Source organism: Oncorhynchus kisutch, linkage group LG28, assembly GCF_002021735.2.
Source record: "Oncorhynchus kisutch isolate 150728-3 linkage group LG28, Okis_V2, whole genome shotgun sequence".
Lineage (NCBI taxonomy): Eukaryota > Metazoa > Chordata > Actinopteri > Salmoniformes > Salmonidae > Oncorhynchus > Oncorhynchus kisutch.
In genome coordinates this window covers 20,843,039-20,865,977 of record NC_034201.2, presented here as the reverse complement: position 1 = coordinate 20,865,977, position 22,939 = coordinate 20,843,039, and the positions used below count along the sequence as shown (strand labels likewise).

The 22,939-nt window shown below is 45.5% G+C and overlaps 1 protein-coding gene across 9 annotated transcripts in view; it reads left to right on the top strand.

Moving 5' to 3' along the window:
- Positions 1-14,545, top strand: part of LOC109873450 (activator of transcription and developmental regulator AUTS2) — a 469,244-nt gene extending 454,699 nt beyond the window's left edge. For 2 of the 9 annotated variants that reach the window (XM_031807540.1, XM_031807549.1), the window contains 12 exons: positions 1,974-2,269; positions 3,898-4,136; positions 6,780-6,824; positions 8,679-8,774; positions 8,987-9,058; positions 9,179-9,208; positions 9,420-9,491; positions 10,206-10,347; positions 10,704-10,784; positions 10,956-11,039; positions 11,224-11,464; positions 11,697-14,545. In XM_031807540.1, the coding sequence (XP_031663400.1) occupies positions 1,974-2,269; positions 3,898-4,136; positions 6,780-6,824; positions 8,679-8,774; positions 8,987-9,058; positions 9,179-9,208; positions 9,420-9,491; positions 10,206-10,347; positions 10,704-10,784; positions 10,956-11,039; positions 11,224-11,464; positions 11,697-12,996 (2,698 nt within the window). In that variant the 3' untranslated portion in view covers positions 12,997-14,545. The remainder of the gene's footprint in view (positions 1-1,973; positions 2,270-3,897; positions 4,137-6,779; positions 6,825-8,678; positions 8,775-8,986; positions 9,059-9,178; positions 9,209-9,419; positions 9,492-10,205; positions 10,348-10,703; positions 10,785-10,955; positions 11,040-11,223; positions 11,465-11,696) is intronic. The other 7 variants (XM_031807543.1, XM_031807548.1, XM_031807542.1 and 4 more) reach the window with 7 other exon arrangements.
- The last annotated feature ends 8,394 nt before the right edge of the window (positions 14,546-22,939 follow it).

Sequence of the window (22,939 nt, the reverse complement as noted above, 5' to 3'; positions counted from 1 at the left end):
CCATCAATTTTAACCATCTTCCCTGTCCCTGCTGAAGAAAAGCAGGCCCAAACCATGATGCTGCCACCACCATGTTTGACAGTGGGGATGGTGTGTTCAGGGTGATGCGCTGTGTTGCTTTTACGCCAAACATAACATTTAGCATTGTTGCCAAAAAGTTCATATTTTGGTTTCATCTGACCAGAGCACCTTCTTCCACATGTTTGGTGTGTCTCCCAGGTGGCTTGTGGCAAACTTTAAACGACACTTTTTATGGATATCTTTAAGAAATGGCTTTCTTTTTGCCACTCTTCCATAAAGGCCAGATTTGTGCAATATACGACTGATTGTTGTCCTATGGACAGAGTCTCCCACCTCAGCTGTAGATCTCTGCAGTTCATCCAGAGTGATCATGGGCCTCTTGGCTGCATCTCTGATCAGTCTTCTCCTTGTATGAGCTGAAAGTTTAGAGGGACGGCCAGGTCTTGGTAGATTTGCAGTGGTCTGATACTCCTTCCATTTCAATATTATCGCTTACACAGTGCTCCTTGGGATGTTTAAAGCTTGGGAAATCTTTTTGTATCCAAATCCGGCTTTAAACGTCTTCACAACAGTATCTCGGACCTGCCTGGTGTGTTCCTTGTTCTTCATGATGCTCTCTGCGCTTTTAACGGACCTCTGAGACTATCATAGTGCAGGTGCATTTATACGGAGACTTGATTACACACAGGTGGATTGTATTTATCATCAATAGTCATTTAGGTCAACATTGGATCATTCAGAGATCCTCACTGAATTTCTGGAGAGAGTTTGCTGCACTGAAAGTAAAGGGGCTGAATAATTTAGCACGCCCAATTTTTCAGTTTTTGATTTGTTAAAAAAGTTTGAAATATCCAATAAATGTCGTTCCACTTCATGATTGTGTCCCACTTGTTGTTGATTCTTCACAAAAAAATACAGTTTTATATCTTTATGTTTGAAGCCTGAAATGTGGCAAAAGGTCGCAAAGTTCAAGGGGGCCGAATACTTTCGCAAGGCACTGTATGTAGGCCTGTTTAAGGTCCAGTAAATTGATGTTATCTTTTGTTTGTGTGCGGTTTTGATATTGAGTAATGTAACGAGAAGACCCTTTCAGACCCTCTTAAAGTATTCAAACTCTGATCTTATATCAGCATATAAATGATTGGCAAGAACAAGCCTTGAATTAGCATTGAGGTGAACCCCCCCCAGCCATACAACATCACTGATTCTCACCAGGGTGGGAAAACCACCGCCAGTCCAGCTGAGCGATAAGTGCCTTGGATTGTTTAACCACCCACATTGTCATCTGCTGCTAAGGAGCCTCCAGCTCTCTACCCATCTCTATTAATCAGCTAGCTGTTCCATTACCGATAGTCGAGCACTGAGCATTAATTCAGAGCTCCAGGATAGCTCCCCCAGAGTCCCAGTCAGCCCCAGTCCCAGGGAAGGCTCTCCCTCTGAGGGAGGAGCTGGCTCTGTGTCTGACTCCCTCTGCCAGCGTGCCAGTGTGTCAGTCAGTGTGCCAACGGGTCTGGCAGACTGTGAATAATCACGGGGTGGTTACAGAGACAGGCGGCAGCTGCAAATGAGCTTTGGGGCTTAGCTTGTTAAGTTACTGCTACATGACTCTGAGTCTCAGAGAGACAAATCCACACACACACAACACAAGGCTCGCTGCCTTCCTTTTTTCTGCATGTACCTCAGGAGCTGCTTAACTACAGAAATGTTTGAAAACAGATGCTGTTCTATAATGTTTGCCAGTGATGGTCATTGGCATCTGAGGGTGTTTTGAAGGTAAAGTTTTGATACATCCTGAGATTCAGAGAAAAGTCTCTTGAGGGAAATGCGATGTAAAACCTTTCTGTCAAAGCGTATCTACTATGTGCATAGATGTGGGTAAGCTGATTTAGATGGGAATGTAAAAAACAAAATCCCTCTTTCTCTCTGTCCCCTTGTCCGTCCTCTCTCTCTAGCAGCAGTCGGAGTAGTACCCCGGGCGGTACCAAGCCCCACGGCCCTGCTGGTCCGTCCCCACACCTACCCCACCTCCCACCTTCCGGTTCCGCCACTGCAGCCACGGCCTTCCCCCTGCCCCACCCAGCCAATCAGATCGCTCCCCACGGTTTCCCCCCTGCCCTGCAGTCCTCGCCACACCCCCACCACCCCAATATGTTTGCGCCTCCACCAGCCTTGCCCCCACCTCCGCCACTGACATCTAGCACCCTGCCAGTCCCCGGAGGACACCCAGCCGCTGGGACGCCCTATTCAGGTAGGCACATATACCAGGCTGCCCCCATGTGGACAGGCAGGAGAACTGCACCACAACAGCAGCTGTCGCAACACACAGACAGCGAAGAGCAAAGCTGTACATTCTCATGGCTGTTGTGGCAGAAGCCAGGTCGTCTGTGGCGTGAGAGAGGTGCGTGTGGAGCCCTAGACGTATTGAAATGTGACAGGGAGCGAGACAGAGACTTACATAATGTTACCTTTGTGCTAATTTATAGGAGACAGAGACTGACAGGTAAGGATTCCACACATGTGTTTGTCTATAATGGTGCAGTAGGTGCAGACAGGTGTCCTGTCCTTCCCTCGGTCAAGATTCTGTTGTGTTTGATTGGTTGATCACTCAAACAACACACACTTTTTTCCCCCAATCAGCCCATGTGATGAATGCCCTCTCCTGTCGTGCCACTTGTGATCTAGCTTAATGTCAGGGTCTCACTGAAAGGGAGTATTATCATGGTTTAATAAAACTATGAGCAATTCTCATTTTCACAAGGAAATGTGTTCATCTCACAGAAATCTGTTCAGTGAAAACAGCATTAATGAACTCTGCTGTATATTGTTCAGATTCCAATGAAACTTTTATGAAGAAACAAATAAAATGTCCCTCATCTCAATAAGAGCTAGAAATAAATGTATGAAATGGTGCATTATATTACAGTGGAATACAAATTATATGGTTACTCTGGAGAAAATACAATTTCTCGGGCCAATTTACTCAATTTGGATGGAGAGCGTAATATAAAATGCATTTCTCTATTTCTCCTCAAGCCGTTGTTTGCCAGTCAGTTGATCAACAGCTCTGTTCTAAAATGTTTTTTGAGGTATTCATGTAATTGCTCTTTGAGCAGCAGGCACCATTCAGGGACGCCCTGTGTGACTCTCATAGTAAAGAGAATACCTGAACTTTGGTTCTCTATCTTGGTTTTAATGTGATATGTGACTAACACTATACATCCTCTGTAAGGGTTGTTCCCTGATCATGAAGTACTGTACCTCTATAGATGTTGTTCCTCTGATCATGAAGTACTGTACCTCTATAGATGTTGTTACTCTGATCATGAAGTACTGTACCTCTATAGATGTTGTTACTCTGATCATGAAGTACTGTACCTCTATAGATGTTGTTACTCTGATCATGAAGTACTGTACCTCTATAGATGTTGTTACTCTGATCATGAAATACTGTACCTCTATAGATGTTGTTACTCTGATCATGAAGTACTGTACCTCTATAGATGTTGTTACTCTGATCATGAAGTACTGTACCTCTATAGATGTTGTCACTCTGATCATGAAGTACTGTACCTCTATAGATGTTGTCACTCTGATCATGAAGTACTGTACCTCTATAGATGTTGTCACTCTGATCATGAAGTACTGTACCGCTATAGATGTTGCTACTCTGCTTATGAAGTACTGTACCTCTATAGATGCTGTTACTCTCACACAAAACCGATCCATCACAGACACTTTGACTATCACATCTTGTCTTACTCTGCTATTCTTAGACAAAACAGATCCAGTGTGGACAAACGGACACTGGTCCTGACCGTGAGTCTCATCTTTCCTCCTCTCTTCCTCTTCTCTCCCTCTCCTTTCTCTCTCTTCCAGAACAAGACCTGCTGCGCCAGGAGCTCAACAACCGTTTCCTCGCATCGCAGAGCGCCGACCGCGGGGCCTCCCTGGGCCCGCCGCCGTACCTGCGCACCGAGCACCACCAACACCAGCACCAGCACCAGCATCAGCACCAACACACGCACCAGCACACCCACCAGCACACCTTCACCCCCTTCTCCCACGCCATCATGCCTACCCCTGCACCCCCCATGGTGCGTACCCCAGCCAGAAATGTGAGGATAAGTAGAACACTACTCCTGGGAGGGCAGAGGGGGTTGGTGGTTTTGGACTGGAAGGGGAGGTGGACTGGGGTGTAAGGGGTGTGGATAATGATAATAATGTTTAATTATGGTTTATTTTATTAAGCATTTACAGCAACAATCTCCAAAAAGGTGTTTGTTGTACATACAGAAACAGTAGGGTGGAATGGATAGTGTTTTTGAATGTGAGTGTTTTAATACAGTATTGGTGATCCTATAGTACTATAAGGCAGTTCCAGTCTTGCTGGAGGGAAACAGGGGTTTTCTGTGGCGTGTTTCTTAATGATGTTTCTGCGTTTTTTACCACAGTGATACCTTTCTTCTCCCAAATTTTTGTGTGTGTTTTCTCTGGCATATTTCAGGCACCCCAAACTGGAATGGAGCTGTTTTTAAACTAGCATTAACATGCTGTTAGTTTGAGGCCACAGGCACTGTGTGGCTGTCCCTCTGAAACAGGCCTGCTCACCAGCCCTCTCTCTAACACATACACGCACGCACACACACACAGACACACCGTGGCCCCAGACAATGCACACACACACTCTCACATAGGCCTACTGTAACCACTGAGTATTTTACATTGCTCTGAAGATTTTCCTCAAAGGCGGAATGGCTAGCGCTCTGACAGCTAATGAGGACATAAAAGTGTTTTTACGGCCGCAGTGTTTAAACTTAACTGGGGGAAATGTTCTCCCTGGGTCCACATTAAACCACTTAAACCTCCCCAAATTAAACACAGAAATACAGAGAGCTGGATAGTTTATGAGCTCTTCAGTCACTCACAAAATGGGAGGGTGAAAAGCAGGGAAAGGACTCTTCAGGCAGAGGATAACGATGTGGCCAAATGGCTCCTCTGTCTTCTTGATTCACTAAATAGCCCAGTCTTTCATGTCGATAATTAAGCTTCTGTTGAGCTGCTGCGATATTCTTTCAGATGTACATTTTGTGACTCCTGAAATGTCCTAAAAAGGGGACATTATGTAGTCACTCAACACTCTATGTTAGTCAGCAAGTACAGTGCCTTGCAAAAGTATTCATCCCCCTTGGTGTTTTTTCCTAATTTGTTGCATTACAACCTGTCATTTAAATGTATTGTTATTTGGATTTCATGTAATGGACATACACAAAATAGTCCAAATTGGTGAAGTGAAATGAAAAAAATTACTTGTTTCAAATAATTCAAGAAAATGTAAATGGAAAAGTGGTGTGTGCATTTGTATTCACCCCCTTGCTATGAAGCCCCTAAATAAGATCTGGTGCAACCAATTACCTTCAGAAGTCATATTATTAGTTAAATAATGTCCACCTGTGTTCAATCTAAGTGTCACATGATCTCAGTATATCTACAGCTGTTCTGAAAGGCCCCAGAGTCTGCAACACCACTAATCAATGGGCACCACCAAGCAAGCGGCACCATGAAGACCAAGGAGCTCTCCAAACAGGTCAGGGACAAAGTTGTGGAGAAGTACAGATCAGGGTTGGGTTGTAAAAAATAGCAGAAACTTTGAACATGCCACGGAGCACCATTAAATCCATTATTTAAAAATGGAAAGAATATGGCACCACAACAAACCTGCCAAGAGAGGGACGCCCACCAAAACTCACAGACCAGGCAAGGACGACATTAATCATAGAGGCAACAAAGAGATCAAAGATAACCCTGAAGGGGCTGCAAAGCTCCACAGCGGAGATTGGAGTATCTGTCCATAGGACCACTTTAAGCCGTACACTCCACAGAGCTGGGCTTTATGGGGTTCGCCAAAAGGCAAGTGGGAGACTCCCCAAACATATGGAAGAAAGTACTCTGTACAGATGAGACCAAGGAAAACGCTATGTCTGACGCAAACCCAACACCTTCCATCACCCCGAGAACACCATCCCCACAGTGAGGCATGGTGGTGGCAGCATCATGCTGTGGGGATGTTTTTCATCAGCAGGGACTGGAAACTGGTCAGAATTGAAGGAATGATGGATAGCGCTAAATGCAGGGAAATTCTTAGGGAAACCTGTTTCAGTCTTCCAGAGATTTGAGACTGGGACGAGGTTCACCTTCCAGCAGGACAATGACCCTAAGCATACTGCTAAAGCAACACTCAAGTGGTTTAAGGGGAAATATTTAAATGTCTTGGAATGGCCTAGTCAAAGCCCAGACCTCAATCAAATTGAGAATCTGTGGTATGACTTAAAGATTGCTGTTCACTAGCAGAACCCATCCAACTTGAAGGAGCTGGAGCAATTGAAGAATGGGCAAAAATCCCAGTGGCTAGATGTGTCAAGCTTATAGAGACATAGCCCAAGAGACTTGCAGCTGTAATTGCTGCAAAAGGTGGCTCTACAAAGACTTTGGGGGGGGTGAATAGTTATGCACACTCAAGTTCTGTTTTTTTTTGGTCTTATTTCTTGTTTGATTCACAATAAAAAATATTTTGCATCTTCAAAGTGGTAGGCATGTTGTGTAAATCAAATTATACAAACCCCCCAAAAATACATTTAAATTCCAGATTGTAAGGCAACAAAATAGGAAAAATGCCAAAGGGGGTGAATAGTTTTGCAAGCCACTGTATCCTCTCTGTATCATCCTTGTTCTTAGTTCTGTTTATTTCATTCCTTCTACAGTTTGAAAAATTCCCAACAAAAGTTGACCCTTTCTACAGACACAGCGTGAGTTTCTCTATGTGTTTGTGGGGCAGTTTGTGCATTCTTCACCCATCCAGCCATGCTAGTCCATGTTGTAGCTGTGTGTGTATTTGTACAATAGCTCCCATGCCATCCCCCTCAGCTTCTGCTCTGAGAGAATACAGCATCCTGTCTGTCCACAGATGAAGACTGGGCAGATGCTCTATCTATGTCTTACCCATCACAAATGTCTGTCTGCTAACACAACTGTCTGCTTGCTCATTCATTCACTACTGTGGAACCTGGCTGAAGCATTTCAACCCCCTTCCTAGCCGCTAGCCGCCCTTACTCAAGTGAATAGAACAAATGATCAATTGAGTTCAGTGGCTCTATCAAGTGTGTGTGTGGTATGTGAGTGTGTATGTGTGGTATGTGAGTGTGTGTGTGTGGTATGTGAGTGTGTGTGTGTGGTATGTGAGTGTGTGTGTGGTATGTGAGTGTGTGTGTGTGGTATGTGAGTGTGTGTGTGGTATGTGAGTGTGTGTGTGTGGTATGTGAGTGTGTGGTATGTGAGTGTGTGTGTGGTATGTGAGTGTGTGGTATGTGAGTGTGTGTGGTATGTGAGTGTGTGTGTGTGGTATGTGAGTGTGTGTGTGTGGTATGTGAGTGTGTGTGTGTGTGTATGTGAGTGTGTGTGGTATGTGAGTGTGTGTGTGTGGTATGTGAGTGTGTGTGTGTGGTATGTGAGTGTGTGTGTGTGGTATGTGAGTGTGTGTGTGTGGTATGTGAGTGTGTGTGTGTGGTATGCGAGTGTGTGTGTGTGGTATGCGAGTGTGTGTGTGGTATGCGGGTGTGTGTGTGGTATGCGAGTGTGTGTGTGGTATGTGAGTGTGTGTGTGGTATGTGAGTGTGTGTGTGTGGTATGTGAGTGTGTGTGTGGTATGTGAGTGTGTGTGTGGTATGTGAGTGTGTGTGTGGTATGTGAGTGTGTGTGTGGTATGTGAGTGTGTGTGTGGTATGTGAGTGTGTGTGTGGTATGTGAGTGTGTGTGTGGTATGTGAGTGTGTGTGTGGTATGTGAGTGTGTGTGTGGTATGTGAGTGTGTGTGTGGTATGTGAGTGTGTGTGTGGTATGTGAGTGTGTGTGTGGTATGTGAGTGTGTGTGTGGTATGTGAGTGTGTGTGTGTGGTATGTGAGTGTGTGTGTGGTATTTGAGTGTGTGTGTGGTATGTGAGTGTGTGCCACTGTATGCTTTTTCTCTACCACTTAACCTCTGCCTTCATTTACTGCTCTGCTATTCAGAGGCATTCACCTGTTTCCCACATTGTGAATCAGAGTAGCAATTACATGTTCGTCAGAGTTTGGTCTTAATTCATCTCACTGCTATCAGCACAGTTAGGCGGGCTAACCCCTATTTAAAATGAATTAATTAATGTGTCAACAGAGAGACACTGGTTGTGATTACATAGGAGTATTCTTTCTGGTGAGAGTTCCTTTTAACTGTCAACACTCACAGAGAAAGACTATAGCAGTAAATGGGTTTTAGCGGCTAACAAGTAATTCATAGGTTATTAGTATGTAATTTCAATGTTAGTGCTTAGTAAATACCGGGTGATTTCAGTAGAATAAACAAGTGTGACCATTTTAGTTTTGCTGAACACTTTGAGGCACTAAGATCAGTGACAGTTGTAGCTACCTGACTGACGGCGGTTTGGATGTTTACCCCTAGTGATGCTGGTGTTGTTCCCTCCACCCCGCCCACCCTGTACCCTGTCATGTCATCCTGGCCTCTCTCTCCTTCATCTCACTGTTCATACAGCTGCTGTCCTTCTTTGTCTGAACAACACAACACTCCACCCATCATCACTCCTCTCTCTGTTCCTTCTCTTCTTTTCTCAGCTGTTCCACTCCTACCCCCCGGGCGTGTCCGGCATTCCACCGGTGATCCCTCCAACCGGGCCCTTTGGCTCGCTGCAGGGGGCCTTCCAGCCCAAGGTAGGGCCACAGCCCAACACCACACACAGTTGGTGAACCTGATAAACACACCTTCAGTGTAGTGTGCTCTCTGAAGACCAACACACAGCTAAACATACAGTACGTTATCAGAATAGGGAGTGAACTTGAAAAACATGTGCATGTACACACTGAAGACAGAGACGATGCTCCCCATACCTCCTCTCACAATGAGCTCTCTCTGTGTTCTGCAGACTTCTAACCCACTGGATGTGGCCTCAAGACCTGGAGCAGTCCCACACACACTCTTACAGAAGGACCCCAGGGTAAGCACCCTAGCTGGACACACTCACACACTCAATAAGGAAGCCATGCATAGTTGCTAATTAGGAACACCTGAATGACAGACATTAAAGTAACTGAGCCATCTCTCTCCTCTCCTCTAGCTAACGGATCCGTTTCGGCCCATTCTCAGGGTAAGAATGTTAATAGCTGTAGTTGTTTCTCCCCTAACTTCCTTCCCCTAATATGTTTATTGCAGTAAAATGTTGTTGTTTGTACAACCAAGTTAGTGAACAAAGATTAAACCTTGTCCTGGACAAATATAAATGTCCCTAATGCGTATACAGTCCTTGAGAATCCTACATTTAAGGTTAACCATATCAGCTGGCTTTGTGTTTTGTGCAGAAACCAGGGAAGTGGTGTGCTATGCATGTCCATATGGCCTGGCAGATCTACCACCACCAACAGAAAGTCAAGGTGAGACCTCCCCTTTGCACTTCCTTCCACTCACAGACTATAGAGAAACAATGTCTAATGTGCTTCATTATAGTGTGGTTCTCTAAACCCCAATGTTTTATCATCTAAGACCCAGTCTAGTTGAGGTAGTAGTGTAATCCAGCTCAGTATAGAGAGAGAGAGAGAAGAGAGAGACAGTATAGAGAGAGAGACAGTATCTATAGAGAGAGAGACAGAGACAGAAGAGAGAGACAGTTTAGAGAGAGAGAAGAGAGACAGTATAGAGAGAGAGAGAAGCGAGACAGTATAGAGAGAGAGAGAGGAGAGAGAGAGAGAGTATAGAGAGAGACAGTATAGAGAGAGAGAGAGACAGTATAGAGAGACAGTATAGAGAGAGAGAGAGAGAGAGACAGTATAGAGAGAGAGAGTCCCAAAGAGAATCTTATAAGAGGACTGCCATCTTGTGTTACTTTCACTGATGTAGTGGAGGGTAAGTGTTTACAACCCTTTTGCAGAGAAATGCACAAAAAATATAGGGGGCGTTACTTTAATCACCGCGATCGGCGCTCAGCGTTTACCCACCTATTTTTAATTTCCTCTACATTACTGGGTACCTTCATGCCTTAGCCCACAAACAACCAACAAAACCCTTTTTACAGTTTGTATCCTTGCTGATCCTGCAGCGTTGGTGGTGTGTTTTTCATGTGCTGTTTCCTCCGGTCTGGCGTCTTCCAGCAGCAGATGCAGGTCGACCCGCACAAGCTGGACTTTGGGCTCAAGCCAGAGTTCCTGAGTCGACCCCCCGGCCCCAGCCTCTTTGGCGCGATGCACCACCACCACGACTTAGCACGTCCCGCCACACTCTTCTCAGCAGCAGGTGAGTGTGGGTTGGTTAGTGCCCTTGGTAGAAGATGATTGACACCATAGAAATGAGATTTTTAGAAGGGAAAAGCCCTTCAGACCAGGGCAATTTGACTGGAACACTCATTGGTCATTGTATTTCTATGATTGACACACTACTTCCAGGACCTCTTCTCCAAAGGAGATCAATCCTTCTGGGTCCATAGAGAGGTCTATTTTTAACAGAGTGTCGAGGCAGTGCACAGGTCTCCACCTGGGTTATAGATTACATGCTAAGATCAATGCTCTTGCCTCTTAAAAGGAAAGAATAGTGTTTCTCAGTTTAAAATCCTTATGGAAGATGTGTTACATAAACTCTCTTTTCCATGTCAGGTTCTACACACCCGTCAGCCGGACCGTTCGGCCACCCGTCCCACCACCCCGGCAACTTCCTCACCCCTGCACCTCACTTAGGTAAGACACAGCACGCACAGCGCACCTAGTCACGTCAAATGCACATCAATTGATCCATGTCTCACTGAGGCTGTATGGAGAGCTAACAAGTACAGTATGTCTGTGTCAGAAGCTGGTTGACCCAGTACAGGAGCAATATAGATAATGTGCTGACTGTGTTCTCTCTCTCAGAGCCATTCAGTAGGCCTCACTCGTTTGGAGGTCTCTCATCTCTCAGCACAGCAGCCTTCGGTGGGCTTGGAAACCCAGCACTAAGTGAGTTTCATTTCCATGACAACATCATGTATTTGACAACCAAACATTTGAGGATTTCCTGTTAGATTATAAAAATTTGTGTTGCATGATGTTTTCATCCAATTCTAACAGACTTGACTGACCGCCACACCAGCGAGATATGCTTTTAACTTGCGTTTTGGTATTTTCTTCTTTCCGTATGTTGAATCTCTAACAGCGCCTAACTCTGTGTTTGGCCATAAAGACAACCCCAATGCACAGCAGCACTTCAACAACAACCACGAGCCATGGAACCGGCTGCACCGCACACCGCCCTCCTTCCCCACCCCTCCACCCTGGCTCAAACCTGCCGACTCGGAGAGGAGCGCCTCAGTCAGCTCCCATGAGAGAGACAGAGACTCAGACAAGCGAGACACGTCCTCCATCAACAAAGACGACAAGGAGAGGTGGGTGTAATGGAGGGGTTTTACCTGTAGCAGTCACACCAGCAGAATGTCAGAAGTTGTAAAGCTTTGTCATGGCTGAGACTATTTTATTTGAGAGTTTAATAGATGTCGATGTTTTAGGGGACTTGTGCCAACTCAATGTACCCTAAAATTCCACTGACAAACACTGAAATAGTGGTACAAATGTTACATTTCCTTAATCTTTAAAGCCCATTGTTTTGTGTCCAACCAGGGAAGCCATGGAGAAGCGTCACCAGAGCCATCCGTCCCCAGTCCCCATTAATCCTATCAGCCAACTGGGTCACAGCCGTCCCCCAGAGCCCCAAAAGAACCAACTGCCCCCCAGTGAACCCCCCAGGGACAAGGACAAGCCCAAAGACCGAGACAGGGACCGGGAGCACCCCGAGTCCTGGAAGCTCAACGGCACAGACGAGCACAAACTCAAAGAGAATCACCACAGCGACAAGGATACAACACCAATCATCCACGACGGGCGGGTGACTGAGGACAAGGCCAACGGTAGAGGAACGACCTCACCCTACATCCGCCAGACCAGCCTGGACCGGCCCAACGGGGGGCTGGGGAGGGGGGAGAGAGAGGCCCTGATGGAGAAGAAGGGAGAGCTGCCCGCTCTCTACGAGCACCACAAGAAGAACAACAACGAGGTGAAGGTAAAGGAGGAGAGGAAAGAGGAGCAGGACAGCCCTGCGGACAGGGACAGACCCCCCTCTCACCCTCACCTCCACCCACACCTGCCCCAGGTGCCCCTCACGCCCAGCCTCCACACCCACCACCACCCCCCTTCCTCCATGGCGATGCCCATGGGCATGGCGGGCGTCCACCCAATGAACAACATCAGTGGCCTGGAGAGGACTCGAATGGTGGCCCCCTTCTTGGGCATCAGCCCCATTCCGGGGGCAGAGAGGTTCCCCTACCCAGCCTTCCACTGGGACCCCATGAGGGACCCCTACAGGGGCCTAGACATCCACAGACGGGACCCTCTGGCCAGGGACCTGCTGCTGAGAAACGACCCCCTGCATCGGCTGGCCGGGCAGCGCCTCTACGAGGCAGAACGCTCCTACAGGGACCGAGAAGCTCATGACTTTAACCGCGACCACCACCACCCTCTAGCCCTGGAGCAGCGCCGGGAGCAGGAGGCCCGGGCACACTTAGAGGAGCGTGAGCGGTTGCACATGCTCAGAGAAGACTACGAGCACGGCCGCCTGCATGCCGCCATGCACCACCCGGCCCTGGACGGCCACCTGCCACACCACCACGCTGGCCTCATGGTCCCCGGATTACCCAGCATGCACTACCCCAGGGTCAGCCCTTCGGCCGCCGCTGCAGCTCACGCCGCCCACCAGAACGGTATCCTGAACAAAACCCCGCCCACAGCCTCCCTGAGTGCCCCGCCCCCCCTCATCCCCACGCTGGGTGCCAGGCCTGGCTCCCCCAGACGGACTACGCCCCTCACCACAGACATCAGAGACAGACCATCAGCACACAACCACAAAGACATAGAGGCACGGTGAGCAGAGTGGGGCGCGATCCTCACCCTGGATTGGAGGCAGACTACAGGCATACTCTGCCCTGTGCCTCACACCAAGCACTTAGCTTTGGGAACAGCAGACTGTACCATAGCTGTGAATAATATGTGGGGGAGAACACCCACAGATGATGTTTTTGTAAAAATAAAAAAAAAGTTGTGTGTGTATTAAAAAAGTCGCTCCTGCTTTTTGTGTGTATTATTCCTCTTGTACAGAACGTGTCCTGGACCCCTGAAGGTGTGTAGGGCAATGGAAACGCCACCCTCACAAAGACGTTTTGAAATGGACAGGTACTTCAATGCATTGACAGGCAGCAAAGTGTGTAGATATGTGTACAGTCGACATGCTCACTCCTTAAGGAACAAATCATGGTACAAATATGCAAAAGGGTGTTTTGAAAGCTTTACTTTGAACAAATGTAAATAGAGGACTATTATTAATGAGGAGGAAGTTCAGAATGTGCTTTTTGCTGATTGGTTTTAGCTTGACGCAGCTGAAAAGGTTAACATTGTACCACCATGCCCCACATTCAACTATGCAACAAATGTCTTGGCTTCTACTCTGAAAGCCAGCCTGGTCACCATCCCAACGGACTCTGACAAAACTCTATTCTCTCCACAACCTAGACCTCACAAATCCACAGTACTCATAGAAAATGTTGTGCAAACGTTAAACAATTTTCTTAAATATGATACAAAAGTTTGGTAACAATCCTTAAAATTCCTATTATAGAGCTATTCATTTTGCAGAGGAATTCCAATGCCTGAAGTCACAGTGGTTCCCAACTTTTTTCCCTTACTGTACCACCAAGTGAACTTTGCTTTGCCTGGAGTACCCCCTCATGTGCATTTTACCAGTAAGCCTATGGTCTAAAGAGTCTTCACAAGTACCCCCTGGATAGGCCAAGTATCCCCAGGGGCCCTAGTATGTCTGTTTGGGAACCACTGACCTAACAGAGAAAGGTTGATAGAAAGTGAGAGATCATTTACTCCAACAACTCAACCTCTACCACCATTCTTGTTTTGGAGAGAATACAGCACATTTACAAAAAGACCCCACATTTTCCCCTCTAAAGGAGTGTACAGTATGTGTTTGGAAATAAGTTATGTTGGTCTAACAGTGTATTAAAGTGCTATCCTAAGCTGTTGTATCTACAAAAATAAAAAATAAAGACAAAAAAGCCAGTCTAAACTATGGACAGTTTGTTTCTAAAGAGCAGATATCTATTTTAGTAGTCCACTGAAGGTTTAGTTGTGCGCTTCAAAAACTCTGTGAGAGCCAGATGTTGTGCAGTGTTTTTTTAACCCACATTAAAAATGTCCACTGGAGCCGTAGTGGTTAGTCAATGCATATTGCAAAGAGATTGTAAACAAGAAAAACAATTTTGCTGTTTATCATGTATGTAAAAAAAAAACTGTCTTTCTAGATGAGAAAAAAAACTAAACAAACGATGCGACTGAATCTTCAGCATGCTCCTCATTTAAACGTGTGTTATGTAAATTGTGCCATGTTATTAAAAAATGTGAACTAAAAATGTCTACTGGCTTTTTTATGACCATGAGAGGAAAACAATGGCGGTTCCCGGATATTACTAGACCAACTCATAAATCTACCTGTGCCGGGGCAGACGTCAGACTCAAGGGCATGATGCTTTGTATTTTTCAGGGGCAGGGTTGGAGAGCACTGAAAATCCATCAATATCTCCATCACTCTAAATCAGCAATTACTCACAGTACTGTATGGTATTCACATTTCCTGAAGTGAATTACGACTTTTTGATAGATATCTATAGCCAATAATCTCTTATTCACTAATATGGTGGTGGCAGGTAGCCTAGCGATTAATAGCGTTGGGCCAGTAACCGAAAGGTCTTTGTTTCGGCTCCCCAAGCCGACTTGTGAAAAATGGGTCGATGTGCCCTTGAGCAAGGCACTGAACCCTAGTTGCTCTGGATAAGAGCATGTACAAAAATGTATTGACCTGTGATTGCCCAGTTGTTTTGATGACACCAGATTTGAGCTGTGAATTTCCACACTGTTATCATCACCCTCAACTCAAATGTGTTTTTTCTCAGCAGAGGTGCTACCCGTTGTAAGCCTCTATACAGGCCAGGATTAATTTAAATGTGCATGGTTCATAAGTAAGTATTATAGTGGTTGTTTTGGCGGTGTCAGGGTGGTCCACAAGCAACTTCTTGCGTTACCTTATCGCAGACACTGCCATTGGATGCAACGAAACCGCACCCGACTGTACAAAACAACAAATCTCATGCAGCTAGCTGCGTAAGAAGTTTGTGCAATCACTTGAATGCATGATGTTCTATTGTCTACACCTCGATAAGACAGTTAGGCAATAACACCCCCCCCCCCCCCCTCCCAAATTTGTCAGCACACAATTACACCTCCAACACCGCCAAAACAACCAACGCGCGATCTGATTGAATCTAGGCCTAACTTTCAAAGGTAATTTACATGGCTTGGCTGGTCTAGCAGTAGTGCTGCAGCCTCCAACACAGGTCTACATTGTCTGCATAGGTTTTTTGGTTACTACATGATTCCGTATGTGTTTTTTCATAGTTTTGATGTCTTCACTATTATTCAAAGAAAATTGCAAAAATCAAGAAAAACCCTTGAACGAGTAGCTGTGTCCAAACTTTTGACTGGTACTGTATGCATATATATTATTTGTTTAAGCAGCATGGAATGGGGGCAAATTGAGTTCAGTAAAGTTGACTACAGTATGTATGGAGAACAGTTCAGAGAATTCATTGAAAATATGTATTCTCTTTCTTTGACACTAGATGGAAACAAAGTCTAATAAAAACAAATTGGCCCACACTGCAGACAGAGGGACAGTAAGGCAGAGAGCTCCCAGAACAGAACACTTCCTGTAGCGTTGTGCTTATGTCCTTTCTCCTCATCTCTGTCACATAAACAGATTGAACCAGTCTCACAGTTATTTGTTGAGGTGGAATTGTACCCCACCATCTAGGATCATATCCATATCCCTGCATTACCCTAGCCCTGTGTGTATGTACACTAGAGAGAGACAGAGAGAGAGAGCGAGAGAGAAATTATTCAAAGAGAAAAGATATGGAGACTGACATTTTACTATTGAGCGTTATCCTGGTCCACATACTTTCATATGTACAGATTAAATATATACCCAATAAGTTAACCTAACAAAAAAAGGATGTCTACCAAGGTTAAAGAAAATAGAAACTTCACTGCAACCAGAGAAAATCGTCATTCCCTCACAACCGGACCAACAACACCAATGGAAGCACATCTGTCCTTCATACCTCAGAGTATGTGCTTCAAAACTCAGACTCCTGAGTCATTCAAGAACCCACAATAAACCAGTTAGTGCACGAGTCGCCATCGTCAAAACCGATGGACTACCAGAGAGAGAACCCTAGTTTAATATCCAAATCCTGATTCAACCCTAACCCTAGCCAAAACCCTAATCTTAATCCTAGCTTCACATCCACACCCCGGTTCAGCCCTAACCCTAGCCAAAACCCTAATCCTAACCCTTAACTTCATGTCCACACCCCGGTTCAACCCTAACCAAAACCCTAATCCTAACCCTAACCCTAACTTCATGTCCACACCCCGGTTCAACCCTAACCCTAGACTGGTAGTACACCAGTAGAGCTAGCAAGTCATTTGTGGGCAGTCCTTGTGATATGCTTCCCTATAGTTTGAGGGAATAACAAACTCCTAGGGAAGCTTATCACAGGGATATTCTGGGGCAGGGGAGGATCCCAGAAAAAAACTATATGAACTTCTGAAATGCCTAAAAACTTAGATTTAAAATGTGCTACCCATCGGATGCATAATTTATAGCAGATTACTTTTGTCCCTTCCTAGGCTTGTGGTGCTTCCTCCACAACAATCCTTATACAATGCTCAGACTGGCCATAACAGCAAAAATACATTTTTAGAAAAGGCGATTTGGTGGGAATTGACAGAATATTTCCTCTGACAGCAATCCTAATCACATCCAAACAAACATACACTGCTCAAAAAAATAAAGGGAACACTTAAAAAACACAAATCACACTTCTGTGAAATCAAACTGTCCACTTAGGAAGCAACACTGATTGACAATAAATTGCACATGCTGTTGTGCAAATGGAATAGACAACAGGTGGAAAGTATAGGCAATTAGCAAGACACCCCCAATAAAGGAGTGGTTCTGCAGGTGGTGACCACAGACCACTTCTCAGTTCCTATGCTTCCCGGCTGATGTTTTGGTCACTTTTGAATGCTGGCGGTGCTTTTACTCTAGTGGTAGCATGAGACTGAGTCTACAACCCACACAAGTGGCTCAGGTAGTGCAGCTCATCCAGGATGGAACATCAATGCGAGCTGTGGCAAGAAGGTTTGCTGTGTCTGTCAGTGTAGTGTCCAGAGCATGGAGGCGCTACCAGGAGACAGGCCTGTACATCAGGAGACGTGGAGGAGGCCATAGGAGGGCAACAACCCAGCAGCAGGACCGCTACCTCCTCCTTTGTGCAAGAAGGAGCAGGAGGAGCACTGCCAGAGCCCTGCAAAATGACCTCCAGCAGGCCACAAATGTGCATGTGTCTGCTCAAATGGTCAGAAACAGACTCCATGAGGGTGGTATGAGGGCCCGACGTTCACAGGTGGGGGTTGTGCTTACAGCCCAACACCGTGCAGAACGTTTGACATTTGCCAGAGAACACCAAGATTGGCAAATTCGCCACTGGCGCCTTGTGCTCTTCACAGATGAAAGCAGGTTCACACTGAGCACAGTGTGGTGGGTCAGTCATGGTGTGGGGTGGCATTTCTTTGAGGGGCCGCACTGCCCTCCATGTGCTCGCCAGAGGTAGCCTGACTGCCATTAGGTACCGAGATGAGATCCTCAGTCCCCTTGTGAGACCATATGCTGGTGCGGTTGGCCCTGGGTTCCTCCTAATGCAAGACAATGCTAGACCTCATGTGGCTGGAGTGTGTCAGCAGTTCCTGCAAGAGGAAGGCATTGATGCTATGGACTGGCCCGTCCGTTCCCCAGACCAGAATCCAACTGAGCACATCATGTCTCGCTCCATCCACCAACGCCACGTTGCACCACAGACTGTCCAGGAGTTGGCGGATGCTTTAGTCCAGGTCTGGGAGGAGATCCCTCAGGAGACCATCCGTCACCTCATCAGGAGCATGCCCAGGCGTTGTAGGGAGGTCATACAGGCACGTGGAGGCCACACACACTACTGAGCCTCATTTTGACTTGTTTTAAGGACATTACATCAAAGTTGGATCAGCCTGTAGTGTGTTTTTCCACTTTAATTTTGAGTGTGACTCCAAATCCAGACCTCCATGGGTTGATACATTTGATTTCCATTGATAATTTGTGTGTGATTTTGTTGTCAGCACATTCAACTATGTAAAGAAAATAATATTTCATTCATTCAGATCTAGGATGTGTTATTTTAGTGTTCCCTTTATTTTTTTGAGCAGTGTACTTCCCTTCTCATAAATGGGACATTTTCACTGGCAGTCTCCATGGTAATGTTCACCTGATGTTTGTTCACCCCTCAGAGAAGCGAGCTAAAAACAGAACGCTGTCATTCATCTGAGCTCTGCTGGAGCTCCAGCTATTAAAATGAGTGATGCTAGGAATCGCAGCAGAAAAAAAACTTTAATTTCGTACAGAGTTCTTAAATCATTAGTGAGAGGAGAGGCATGGGGTTGTGTGCATTTATACTTTAATATGCATAGCAGAGATTGTAAGATAATATTCAATCAAACATGCATTTCAGTGTTCGCACAATAGCATATAACATACTTTTTCCCTATAGGAACTGTAGTCAACCTACCTTGTTGCTATAGGTCATATTTTCAAATATAAATCACAGAAGTGTTACTTTATACCAAACTCACTTCACACTACAACTAAATGCCTCCAGTTTTCAGAACTAAGGCATGGACAAATGGCTCTGTGTCTGTGAACAGTTGTTGAGCAAACAAACACTGCATAAACATTGCTGGGGGAGGTTCAGTTGGAATCTGGCCCAAAGTTTAAAACAATAGGGATTCCTTTGTATTATTGCCTGAAACATATCAAACATAAGGTACCAGGGGGAGATATTGTTCCTGTAATTCCATGTCCCCTTTATTTACACATACCCCACAAGGTATGAACACATAGTACTGGAAGTGATTTCTTGTTTGAACCTAAATTATCCTGATACCTAACATATCCAGCTGATGGTCAAATGTGCACAGATCTGCTAGTATTTCCATTCAGCCTCCCGGCTGCGTTTACGCATTCTCTTTTGACCAATCACATCAGATCTTTTGAAATTAGATCTTTTCAGAAATTGAATTGGGCTGCCTGTCTAAACACATTCCTGATTCTCTGCAGGCCTACAAGGTCATCAGAAAGACTGCTACATTGTTATGTTCTACTGGAAGTCATTGGAAATAACAGACCACACAGTAGAGGAATAGCTCAAAACGAATTGCCGTACAACAACAACATTTATTACTGTGGTAGACTTGCAGGTCTTGAAATGGCATTCCTGCTTGAGGAATTAACTTAGCTGCACTAGTTGGTCGTTATAAACTCAGCAAAAAAAGAAATGGCCCGGTCGTTAAGACACCGACAGCTTACAGACAGTAGTCTGGTTGAATCTTATGTTCATACAAATGTTACGTTTTCTGAAAATAAACGCAGTTGAAAGTGAAAGGACGTTTCTTTTTTTGCTGAGTTTACAGCTAGCCAATACTAAGCAGATAGACTCATTCCATCATCGACGAGATGAGGGGCTTTAATTATAAATGATTTATCGTTGCCAGGCACATTCATTTGTACGACACCTCTCATCAGCTGTGCCAAGCAAACAATTCTTTATTCATGAAGTTGGAGAAAGTGGTCATGTAAAAACAGGTAGAGGGGGAAAATGTGTCTAGTTTTTGCAAAAATGTATATTTTCTTACCTGTTATGAGTTCCTCAAAAAGGTTAATGAATAGCAGAGCCTTTTTCTACAAGGTGGAACACTAACTTGTGCATATTGAGACAGCTTGCATGTCAACTGTGTGTGTGACTGTAATTCCGAAGTAGGAATTAGCATTTTGGTCTCAGAGACAATTATTTTCCATCTGTGAAAACAATTATTAAGATACTTGTTTTTCTATCTACTGGTTCTAGCATGTACAGGGGTGATTCCAGACCAGATAATAACCTTTTCACACAAAACACAGAGGCAGGTAAATCATTAGTGTACTGGTTATTGGGTGCAGATGCTAGATTTCACTCCTCAAAACAATTAAGATTAAATCAGAACTAGGAGAGGTGATTTCTCTCCTTTTCAAGTCTGGCTAGCCTACCTACTATATAGAGATGTATGATCTTAATTTGATCACTCTGTTGTTGCTGAGAATGTTCCTGTGCTGCAGGAAATGCAGATGAGCTTCGTAATTTACATAAATTCACCGAAAACCCACACTAACACACATATTACTAACATTATTGGACTTTTCATGTAGCCTAATTTTGGCCATCTTATAGACTAACCACCGATCAAGCAACATTATGGACACATTCAAACCCTGTTGGTGCAGGATTATTTAGCGGGAACAATACTGGTCAAATTAAAATCCTACATCTGTATTTTTCTTTTTGTCACAACTGTCAGCTTTCCTAATCCTTTATCCTTGAAATAGGGTTGTGACGTGGATGTGTGTACATGGGTTGGCCTCTAACACCACTTGGGTTCAATTACCTATGTATGCCTGGCAAATAAATAAGACACAGATTCCTAACAGGTTTCCACAGGATTACTTGTATACAGTGCAGATTCCTTCAGAGTGACTCTTCCTTTGAGCACTTCACCCCATCCAATTCTCTGTCTGTCAGATCTAATGGTCTAGTGCCCCACAGTCTCATCTCTCTGATCATGTCTACTCTCTGACCCCTCTCTGTCCCCTGGACCCACTGGTTCCTACATGAAAACTATTTATACAATCTTTCTCCTGAGGTCAGCAAAATCACCCAGGAAAACCAACCTCCCATCACCCTTCATATTGCAGCCCGATCGAACCAACTTAGAGTAGACATGATGGGTAGGCCTGCGGGACCTGGGAGGTCTCAATCTGTGGTGCTGGACAGAAGTATGTGCGCGGCATGGAGAGGGAAGGAAAGACAGGGCACTCTAATTGCTTGGTTTGAAATAGCCTGGGGTGGGCTGCTGTCATATACAGGGGGCCTTGGAGGGAGAGGGATGGCCCCATACCAATACATCACCACCCTGACCTGTGACCCATACTGTGGCGCCTCAGGGTGATGATACTACACAGTGTATAGACACACATGGACAAGCCCACATGCATGCATACACACACACATGTACAAACCCAGATTTACCACTGACATCACCATGGTAATAACGGATATGAATCCAATCTCAATGAGGAAAAAGTAAACGCATCACATTACGTCGCCAAGGATGTTTTTTTTGTCCCATCGCCATCGTACCCTCCTGATTACATGTTGTTGGAGGTTGATCACTTGTAATGGAGTCGAGCAGAGGTCCAGATTAAGAGCACAAATCACTATGTAAAAGACTGCAATAGTAAGTGCACTGTCTGCAGGGTTCAGGAAACCTGGATTCAAAGAGGATTTGATTTCTTTCAAATACTTTATCTGAGTTTGAATGAACTTGCCTGGGCACAATGGCAGCAATGAAATAGATGCCAAAATAACAAACCCACCCAGCCTGGCCAGACAGGCTCAGTCAATTAAAATATCAAAGAAATTGAAAGAAAACGAATACTATTTTAACCCAGCAGGTCTGGTGTCTGGGTCTGTGATCTGCAGGGTGAGTAGCCAGCCAGGGCTAATTTGAGTTTCCAGTTTATGAGAGGCTGAGCTGCTGTGGAATCTATTACAGACTACAAAGGGAAGCACAGCCTCGAGCTGCCCAGTGACACGAGCCTACCAGACGAGCTAAATTAGTTCTATGCTCGCTTCGAGGCAAATAACACTGAAACATGCATGAGAGCATCAGCTGTTCCGGACAACTGTGTGATCACGCTCTCCTTAGCCAATGTGAGCAAGACCTTTAAACAGGTAACATTCACAAGGCCGCAGGGCCAGACGGATTACCAGGACGTGTACTCTGAGCATGCGCTGACCAACAGGCAAGTGTCGACACTGACATTTTCAATCTGTCCCTGACGGCGTGTGTGATACCAAAATGTTTCAAGCAGAACACCAGTCCCTGTGCCAAAGAACACTACGGTAACCTGCCTAAATGACTACAGACCCGTAGCACTCACGTCTATAGCCATTGAAGTGCTTTGAAAAGCTGGTCATGACTTACATCAACACCATTATCCCAGACACCCTAGACCCACTCCATTTCACATACCGCCACAACAGATCAACATATGATCCAATCTCTATTGCACTCCACACTGTCCTTTCCCATCTGGACAGAAGGAACACCTATGTGAGAATGCTATTCATTGACTACAGCTCAGCGTTCAACAACATAGTGCCCCCAAAGCTCATCACTAAGCTAAGGATCCTGGGACTACACACCTCCCTCTGCAACTGGATCCTGGACTTCCTGACGGGCCGTCCCCAGGTGGTAAGGGTAGGTAACAACGCATCCCCCATGCTGATCCTCAACACGGGGGGCACCTCAGGGGTGTGTGCTTAGTCCACTCCTGTACTCCCTGTTCACTCATGACTGCATGGCCAGGAACGACTCCAACACCATCATTAAGTTTACCGATGACAACAGTGGTAGGCCTGATCACTGACAACGATGAGACAGGCTATAGGGAGGAGGTCAGAGACCTGGCCGTGTGGTGCCAGGACAACAACCTCTCCCTCAATGTGATTAAGACAAATGAGATGATTGTGGACTACAGGAAAAGGACTGAGCACACCCCC